Source organism: Borostomias antarcticus (genome assembly GCF_949987555.1).
Source record: "Borostomias antarcticus genome assembly, chromosome: 21".
Classification (NCBI taxonomy): domain Eukaryota; kingdom Metazoa; phylum Chordata; class Actinopteri; order Stomiiformes; family Stomiidae; genus Borostomias; species Borostomias antarcticus.
In genome coordinates, this window is record NC_140254.1 from 14,935,236 (window position 1) to 14,945,235 (window position 10,000).

Sequence of the window (10,000 nt, forward strand, 5' to 3'; positions counted from 1 at the left end):
TCTCTCGTTCTGTATGTGCTCATTCTTTCTCTTTCTGTGGAGCTGTGCTCTCTCTCTCCCTCCCTCCCTCCCCCTTTCTGTCAGCCCCCCCTCCCCCTCCCCAGCACCCCCCCATCACCCCCCCCCTCTCTCTCTCTCTTTTCCTCTTTCTCTCTCTGAGGAAGTGTACGCCCCCAAGGGACGAACGCTCGCTACCTTCCAGCAGAGAGAGAGAGAGACGGAGAGAGAGAACGCTACGGAGGGGGGGGGGGACGGGGGGGGACGGGTGGAGAGAGAGCAGTGGAAAGAGAGAGTGAGGAGAGAGATGAGGGCTAGGGGGTGGGGAAAGGGAAGAGGAGGGAGGGAGGGAGAGAGAGGGAGAAAACTATTCATCATCCAGATCTCTGGAGCGGACCCTTTAGCACTCTCATTAGCTGTTTATGTGGATGTCACGGGAACGTTAACGTCGGGAGAACGTCGGGGGAACGTTGAGCAAACGTCGCAGCTGTATCAGAGTAATATCACTGTAAATGTAACTTCAGATCACCTTCTGAATCTCTGATTGCCTTCTTTTGATCCAGTGTATGTGAGAATCCTCACACACACGCACACACACACACAAACAAACATACTGTATGTACCGATCAATACTGAAATGAGACGTGCATACGTGAGTATCTTTCGTGTGAGAGAGTTGTACAGTATGTGCACAGGTGTGTGTGTTTAAGTAGAGGTGTGTGTTTGAGTGGAGCCGTCTGTGTTTGACAGTGTTTGTGTGTGTGCACGTGCACGCGAGTGTCAGTGTGAGGGGAAGCAGTGTGTGTGTGTGTGTGTGTATTAGGGGGAAAGAATGTGTGTGTGTGTGTTTGCGTGTGTGTGTGTGTGTATGTGTGTGTGTAAGGGGAAAATAATGTGTGTGTGTGTGCGCGCGTGTGCGTGTGTGTGTTTCGTCTCCCACCTCTTTAATAATTGAGCTGATTCTGTCCAGCTTGTTAGTGAGGTACACAGCAGCCACACTATTTCTCTCTCTCTCTCTCCCTGCATCCCTCCATCCATCCTCCTCTCCGTCTCCTTGGCTCTGTTCTCTCTCCAACTATCCCCCCCTATTTCTTTATGAGCCCCCCCCCCCCCCCCCACCCCCCCCCACCCTCCCCTGCTATCCGCCCCTCCCTCCCTCCCACCATCCTGCAGGGGTGAGAGGTCAACAGAGCTTCTCCACTGTCAGACTCAAACCGGCTGCAACCAGCGCAGCAGGAGAGGGGGGGAGGGAGGGCTGGAGAGGAGAAAGAGGGGGGGGGTAGGAGGGAGAGACTGAGGATGAGAGGGGGGAGGGGAGAGAGAGAGAGAGGGGGGGAGAGAGAGAGAGAGAGAGAGGGGGAGAGAGAGAGAGAGAGAGAGAGGTGAGGAGGGGGTGTTCTCTATTAAGTGTGATTTTTGATGTTGCTTGGCGTGAGCTGCTGTTTTATGAATGTGTGGTGTGGGAGGTGAGAGAACTGTGTGTAAATATACAATAAAGGTTACAATAATGCAGCATTCCACTGAGTGGACTGTACAGTGTGTGTGTGTTTTGTGTGTATGCATGCGTGTGCGTGTGTGTGTGTGCATGTGTGCGTGTGCGCGCCCGTGTGCATCTATGTGTGTGCATGCATGTGTGTGGTCCTGACCGTGGAGGGACAAGACAAGGTTCAGAGAGTTACTACTAGTGCTGTTGGAACATGATCTGTTATCATTCTTATCACACACACACACACACACACACACACACACACACACACACACACACAGAGCACAAGTATTGCCAGGTGTATTAAACAGTGTTTAGTTTATTACCAGTATGTTAGAACGTGTGTGCGATTAACCCTTCACTACAAGGACAGCTTTATTTCTACAGTATGTATTTCTACAGTATGGCATCATTTTATAGTTCAGTTGTATAATTGCATTGGAAAGCTTCATTGGGCAGCTTTTTCACCTTTTCAATCCCCATAACGTTACTACTTTGCAAATTGCACCTACTGAAGTTCCACATCTTTTACATGTCTATAATGCATCAGAGCAGGTGCCAGGTCCGACACCTCATCCTAGTTGATATTCTACCTTTAAAATTATCTCTACAAAGCTTCTGAGGTGATTTGTAATCAGCTCTTTCACACGGTGAGTTGATATGATGCCCGTTCTTAGAGACCGTCGAGGGACGTCCTGTACACTGGTGGTTTTGTGTTTCTGACGGCTACATGGCTCGTCTGCTCACCTGACGAAGAGCAGAACCCTACACCTGCTCGAGAACCTTTCTGCAGGACATGAACCCGGGAACCAGAACCCAGAGCTGGACCCCAGCAGTAGAGCTACTGTAGGTGCAGAACCAGGGCTGGATATGAACCAGGGCCAAGGAACATTAAAAAAGGAAATAGCCGCTCTATCCACAAGTGTGTAGTGCCTCTGTACGCTGGGAGCCAGGCGAGTCTGAAGCCCTGCAGGAACGCTTCTCATGTGCTGCTGAAAGCCTCATCTGACGTATCTGACTGTTCTCCTTGACCAGGGCTGGACCCCGGAAAGAGGGGTCATGACCTTCAAGGTGCACTATTTTATTTGAACTGCTAAACAGGTATCGATGCATAATTTGTGTGTGTGTGTGTGTGTGTGTGTGTGTCCAGTCTGTCAGCTCCATCTCCATGGCGACCTCTATAAAGAGGAAGTCTTGCCACAGCAGCCAGGCCTGCTGCTGATAGGCTAAGAAAAAGAGACGAGGTGATTGGTCGAGCTGCGGCTGCCATATCAGCTGGGTTTATCTGTGTGACAATGCAGCCTAACACACACACATGCACACACACACGCACACAGATACACACAGACGCACACAGTCACACACACACACACACACACACCGCAGTCCTACCGAGGTGACACACACCATAAAAAAATACTACACACAATATCTGACACACACAAAGACACACACACACACACACACACACACACACACACACACACAGCTAAGATCAGGTGTGTGAGTGACCCTGCCTATGAGGACAGAATGAACAGTTGAGAATCTGTATCGCTATGACAACCAGCACCACTAACACAGGTAAGCAACACAATAGGCCTCTGCTGTTTTATGTGCACTTCCAACACATAAACACACACACACCCACACACAAACACACAAACACACACAAACACATGCACACACATTAACACACAGGAGCACTCACCAAGAAACATACTGCTAAATGCAAGGTAAAATTCCACTTCAGTCAAATTAAAACATTCCCATAACAGATTACTTTTCAATTCATGAAATAGACGTATACCTATAAACCTACCTGCACACACAATGATGTAAAAAGGATAACATCTTTCTAATTACCAGCACTGTGCATGCAGCCAACTTGTGCAGCAGGCGGGATGCGCATGTCGATAAGGGCCAATAAATAAAGCGACTGTCACAACACAGACATTTGCCCACGGCTCTCTCTCTTTCTATCACACCATTCTGTCTCCCTCCTCTCTCTCTCTCTCTCTCTGCACCCCACCTCCCACTCTATCTCCCCTCCCTTTCTGCTTCTCCCTCTCCTTCTCTTTCTTTCTCTCTCTCTCTCTCTCTCTCTCTCTCTCTCTCTCTCTCTCAGACAAGAGGTGATAATCACCAGCATGAGCACAGTGTCTCGCTCCATGGGCGTCACTCTCTTAACGCAACGGCCCGTGCCAATACGGGATGAGCGTGTCAGGATTGCTCGGTTACTGGGGTATGGTTATAGGGTTAAGGAGCTACACCGGAGGGACGGTGTGATGCGTTTACCTCTCTCGCTTTCCTTTGGTAATTACAGTAAACATCTGTCAGAGCGCGCCCATGGCTAGCGCCACAGCAGCACCGGAGCCCGAATGTTCAATTGAGCTCTCAGGTAAACTGCGGGATCCGGGCTTCTTTCCCTGCCTGTGGGTAGACATCTTTGCCTCTTTCAGTAACTGATATCAAATCAAAACTCTAACCCTATCTTCATAGAAACGAAATCACCGTTGCGTAAACAAACAATGCACTCACTTGTGCGCGCGTGTTTGCCTGTGTGGCCACTATCCCTATTCAGAGGAGCGCACCATCAATATGTGAATGACCCAGAGCGAGCCACACGCAGAGCCCCGAGTTGGCACTGAGGAGGTTAATAAAAATTCCTTCAATAAAAAATGCAGCCAGCGGTGCCGCGCGCATCTGGCGACTACAGAACGGTCGGTATTATGCAAATACGGGTTGTGTACACAGACACTACATGCGCACTCACCGGGAGAGGCGGCAGGCTCGGGCTCGCGCTGCTGCAGCGGTGGCGGGGCTGACTGCTCGCGCGGCTCTCGGTGTTTCACTCGTCTCCTGGCTGGGGGGGTCACGGAGCCGTCAGAATCACGGCTGCCGCCGCTTGCGCACAGCATTTTCCGTACATCTGGGGTTCGGCGGAGGAAGGAGGATGTGTTCCTCCCGTTAACGTCGTTGTCTTCTAGTGCCTCGCGCTTGCCTTGTCTGTGTACAGCCGCCACAAAAAACGCTACATTCCAAACAAGCTGCTTCTTCACACCAGCATCTGCACCCAAAAAGAAGAAGAGAAATGGAGAGAAAGGGGACGGGGGGCGTACACTGTCTTCAACACCCCCAAAACGCGCACCCGAATACTCCTCAACGCTTGCGGTCTGGTTTCGTGGCAGGCACGGGACGCCCCGTGGATGCAGGAGCGCAAGAAAGGGGAGGAATGACCGAATCTGCGCCCGTTTCTCTCCCTCTCCGCAATTCTACCTCTCTCTCTCGTGCGGTCGGTCTCCGCTCCTCTCCAGACGTGCCTGGCTGTCAGTCCCATCCGGGGATCCGTAGCTGGCCTCACTGTTCACCTCTATATCTCTGGGAAATGTAGTTCTCTTTTCCACCAGGAGTGGTTGTCCGGGTTACGCAATGCCGTGCGATAGAGGGAGAGAGAGAGAGAAAGAAAGAAAGAAAGAAAGAAAGAAAGAAAGAAAGAAAGAAAGAAAGAAAGAAAGAAAGAAAGAAAGAAAGAAAGAAAGAAAGAGCGATAGAAAGAGAGAGAGCGATAGAAAGAGAGAGAGGGATAGAAAGATAGAGGCAACTAACGAATGATCAAAAAGGATTATGGACAGACTTGAATGGCAGAGGGTTTAAGTCAGTTGTCCTAACAGTTCGATCTTTAAATCAGTCCTAACAGTTCGATCTTTAAATCAGTAAGTCAATGTGTCAGCCAGTGTGTCAATCAGTCAGTCAGTCAGTCAGTCAGTCAGTCAGTCAGTCAGTCAGTCAGTCAGTCAGTCAGTCAGTCAGTCAGTCAGTCAGTCAGTCAGTCAATAATAAGACTACAATGATCTATCAGTGGAAAACACACAGCAGCACTGCCACTGACAACTATAACAGGGGGACTACAGGAAACCAAGAAAGGTGTGTGTCTGTGTTTGTATAAGAATCACATTTGATATGCACAAAATTACACCAAAGGTCATATGGTAGGCTTTTGAGCTTTATTATAAACCTAAAAACACAACATCAACATAAAAGTAGGCTATACAATCATGCTATTAAAAACACCCAAAAACTCAACCTTCAACCTTTGGGCACTTGACTGATCCCTCACCCTGGCCTCTCATTGGTTGAAAGCTGCATACAGGTTAGCTAAGATACAGATATAGGCCTACTTGCATTAAATTAAAATCAAAGAAGGGATAGTCATACAACATACCAGGACCCCTACTGCTCAACCCTCCCCATGTGTTTGGCTACAGAGTACAGAGCCCTCGAGGAAGCTCAACTGATCCCCTTTACTGGATAAAGCATTTAGGCACAGTCTGGCATTAATTCTACACAGATCATATCCCTGACTATCCTGAGAGATGTTTGGACATCAAAATATTAGATCTGTTTTCCCTCCATAAAGCATGAAGAAATGTAGTGTGAAGCAGGAACTTCACACAACATTAATCCACAGTAACCCTACACCATTCTAATTGTGTCCTTGTTGTTATGGTTACAGATTAAAGCTATAAATCGAGTACAGACATCAGTCCAATTAAAAGACCACGCCAGGCAAGACTATCCAAGCCCAGATGAGCATGTGGTTCATATTTTTGATTGTTCTGGCCTGACCTGTGACAGGAGTGGAAAAAATAATAAAAACAGAAAAAAGCCTGTCACACAAGCATGACCATGTTACATACATGTATAAACATGTGTTTGAGCATGTATTTCTGTGTGTGTGTGTGCGTGTGTGTGCGTGTGTGTGTGTATGTGTGTGTGTGTGTGTGTGTGTGTGTGTGTGTGGTCACAGGTTCTCCCCGGGCTGGTACTGGGGTTCGGTGGCGGTGAAGTAGTCCTCCAGGAAGCCCTGAAGGTACTCGAAGGTGTGCCTCTCGTCTGCCTCCCTCCTCCAGCACTGCAGCATGAGCTCGTGGAGAGAGGCGGGGCAGCCCCCCGCACAGGGCATCCGATAACCTCTCTCCACCTGCTCCAGGACCTCCCGGTTATTCATCCCTACAGGGAGGGGGGAGAGGGAGAGGGAGGGGGGGAGGAGGAAGTGAGAGAGAGAAGGAAAGAGGGAGAGAAAGAGGGAGGGAGAGGAAGGGAGAGAGAGAAGGAGAGAGAGGGAGGGAGGGAGAGGGACGGAGACAGAAGGAGAGAGAGGGAGGGAGGGAGAGAGAGAAAGACAGAGAAGGAGAGAGAGTGAGGGAGAGAGAGAGACAGACAGAAGGAGAGAGAGGGAGGGAGAGAGAGAGAGACAGAGAGAGAGGGAGGGAGGGAGAGGGTGGAAAAGAGTGGGGGAAGAGGAGGAGGAGAGGAGGGAGGGAGAGAGGAAGGTAGTAGAGGCAGAAGAGGAAAGGGGGATAATAGAAAGAGAACAAAACTCATGAAACATCCTCATGAATTACATTGTATAGAAAGACTTTTATTTTAAGACTTCAATTGGAGAAACGTAATGAGTATTGAAAAAATGGATTATGTATATACACCACTGAGAAAAATGTAGAATTGTTGCATTTCAAGAAGTTAGTTGTAAAATGTCTGACACTGTGACTGTATTGCCCATGACCTTTTGCATATATTCTCTGTTTTGTTTGTTCTTCAATAAATAAAATAAAAAGTAAAAAAAAAAAAAAACTCATGAAACACCCAACGGGGTGTTGGGAGGAGAAAAAATCGAGTGAGGGAAGGAAGCGAGCAAGGAGACACAGAAGGGTGCGAGTACCTGGGTACGGGACGCGGCCCTTGGTGATCAGCTCGGTCAGCAGGATGCCGAAGCTCCACACGTCGCTCTTGATGGTGAAGCGGCCGTACAGAGCCGCCTCCGGCGCCGTCCACTTGATAGGGAACTTGGCCCCTGGAAACCACGGCAACAGCCCCACCACAAATCAATCCCAGCAAGAGCGGTCCGCGGAATTGTTAGGCGGACGCTCATGTCGATACTTGTACACACAGACACACACACACATAAAGTGACACATACTGTATGAACACACACATACTGTACACACACACACACAGAGCGCGCTATGTTCCTTTACCTTGCCTGGCGGTGTACTCGTTGTCCTCAATGAGGCGCGCCAGACCAAAGTCAGCGATCTTGCACACCAGATTGTCCCCGACCAGGATGTTAGCCGCTCGTAGATCACGATGGATGTAGTTCATCCTCTCGATGTACGCCATCCCTGCTGCGATCTACCCACACACACACACACACACACACACACACACGCACGCACGCATGCACACATACACACAAAAATACATCTCAGTGTGAGTGTGCATGTGTGTGTGCGTGTGCGCTTGTGTGTTTAAGAATAAGTGTTTGATGGACTGTTCTTACCTGAGCAGCCATGTCTACTAGCTGAGGCAACTTCAGGTTCACACCCTCTCCATCCTTGAGGAAGTCCAGCAAACTTCCTATACACACATGCAAGGACATACTTCAGCACTGGAATGTAGATTGTGTGTGTGTGTGTGTGTGTGCGTGTGTGTGTGTGTGTGTGTGTGTGTGTGTGTGCATGTCACAGGGTTCACTGCACGCTTGTTAGTATCGTTTCTACCCTCACTTGCCCATTAGCCATCCAGACCAGGTTCTGTCCAGTGAATTCTCTTGATTTTCAGGAAACTCGGTGGAAGGGTGTAGCTTGGGCCAACTTAGAACCCATTAAAGTTTGGAGTGGATCCGAATCACGGGGAGGGGAAGGGGGGGGGGGGCACGAGCCGCCCAAACACCGCCGGGCTGGCCATTCACCTCAATTCATTTTTGGGGGACTTAGGCTCAGGAGCAAAAAATTCCCCCCATTCATTGTAAATGAGGGTAATTGAAACAGCCATATCTCTACATGAGAAGGTCACAGAGGCATGGGATTTGGACTGGCATAAAGCTCTCAACCAAACGAACGCAGCAATACCAAACATGTCCTGCTTGCACAAACATCCTGTTCACAAGCGTGCGTGCGTGTGCGCACAGAGCCACGAAATGAGGTCTGCGCTCACCCTCTCTAGTTCCATCTGCCATCAGCCTACTAAATGCCGACAGCTGCCACTAAGTTGTCCTTGAAACTGTGAATCTACTGTAAATGTACTGTGATTTCATATCTATACTGTAACATAGGCTGATGTTGTAGTTCTATTATTGCTGCCACCCTGCCTCTGCATAGACCAGGCTAGCGTGACGTGGATCTGATGTCGCTCCACATATAACTGTCGCCTGTGAATGTTTTGCTGTGTTTTTATCTGTGGATGGGATTTATGGGCTGCGAAAGAATTGCCGTTCTGGGATCAATAAAGTAGTTTGACTCTGAATCCCATGCTGGGTTTGATCTCGGGTCCTCGGGACTTGCCAACGCACATAACAACCCTTACATAAACATCGCTACAGCCAGCTACGCCACCGAAAAGCCAGAAATCCCATGGCGCGGGTGGGCGTTATTCATACTGAGGAGTGAGTTTAACCAATTCGACTCGGTTACACGTATACTGTATGTATCCGTGTGCATGCATCTGTGTGTGTGTGTGTGTGTGTGTGTGTGTGTGTGTGCATGCATCTGTGTGTGTGTGTTTGTGTGCGCGTGCGTGTGTGTGCATGCATCTGTGTGTGTGTCTTTGTGTGCGTGTGCGTGTGTGTGTGTGCATGCATCTGTGTGTGTGTGCATGCATCTGTATGCGTCTGTGTGCTTGTGTGTGTGTGTGTATGTATGTGTGTGTGTGTGTGTGTGTGTGTATGCATCTGTATGCGTCTGTATGTGTGTGTGTTTGTGTGCTTGTGTGTGTGTGTGTGTGTTTGTGTGTGTGCGTGTGCCTGTGTATGTGCGCATCTGTATGCGTGTGTGTGTGTGTGTGTTTGCGCGCTGCTGTACCTGAGCTCATGAACTCGGTGATGATGTAGATGGGCTCCTCCGACACCACAGCGTAGAGCTGCACCAGCTTGTCGTGTCTCAGGCGCTTCATGATCTGAGCCTCCTCCAAAAACGCCTCAGGAGACATGGTGCCCGGCTTCAACGTCTTCACCGCCACCTTAGTGGTGCCGTTCCACATGCCTGACACGCACACACACACACACACACACACACACACACACACACACACACAGTTACAAGTGTACAGACAAACAGAGAGAGACAGACAGACACACACACACACACACACACACACAGACAAATTACTAATGTACAGACAGACAGACAGACACACACACACACACACACACACACACAGACAAATTACCAATGTACAGATGGACAGACAGAGACAGACACACACACACACACACACACACACAGTTATCACTTGACAGACAGACAGACAGACAGACAGACAGACAGACACACACACACACACACACACACACACACAGTTATCACTTGACAGACAGACAGACAGAGCTAGACAACGTGCCCGCACAAGCACAAACACACACCGACAATGACAACGGTGGAGTACATGGATCATGGAGGACACACAGGGAGGGGGGAGGGGAGGAGGGAAGCAGGGAGGGGAGGGGGGGGGGGGGGGAAG

General features: G+C 49.5%; 2 protein-coding genes across 2 annotated transcripts in view; both read right to left on the reverse strand.

Annotated features, from left to right (window-relative positions):
* The window catches only part of ahdc1 (AT hook, DNA binding motif, containing 1), a gene marked incomplete at both ends in the record, with an annotated part of 18,754 nt that extends 14,353 nt beyond the window's left edge, over positions 1–4,401 (reverse strand). Inside the window, one exon of the mRNA XM_084454962.1 lies at positions 4,257–4,401. Coding sequence (XP_084311088.1) covers positions 4,257–4,401 — 145 coding nt within the window. The remainder of the gene's footprint in view (positions 1–4,256) is intronic.
* A 1,067-nt stretch (positions 4,402–5,468) lies between these two features.
* The window catches only part of yrk (Yes-related kinase), an 18,414-nt gene continuing 13,882 nt past the window's right edge, over positions 5,469–10,000 (reverse strand). Inside the window, exons 9-13 of the mRNA XM_084455161.1 lie at positions 9,343–9,522; positions 7,824–7,900; positions 7,522–7,675; positions 7,206–7,337; positions 5,469–6,493 (exon numbers count right to left, since the gene is read on the reverse strand). Coding sequence (XP_084311287.1) covers positions 6,285–6,493; positions 7,206–7,337; positions 7,522–7,675; positions 7,824–7,900; positions 9,343–9,522 — 752 coding nt within the window. The 3' untranslated portion in view covers positions 5,469–6,284. The remainder of the gene's footprint in view (positions 6,494–7,205; positions 7,338–7,521; positions 7,676–7,823; positions 7,901–9,342; positions 9,523–10,000) is intronic.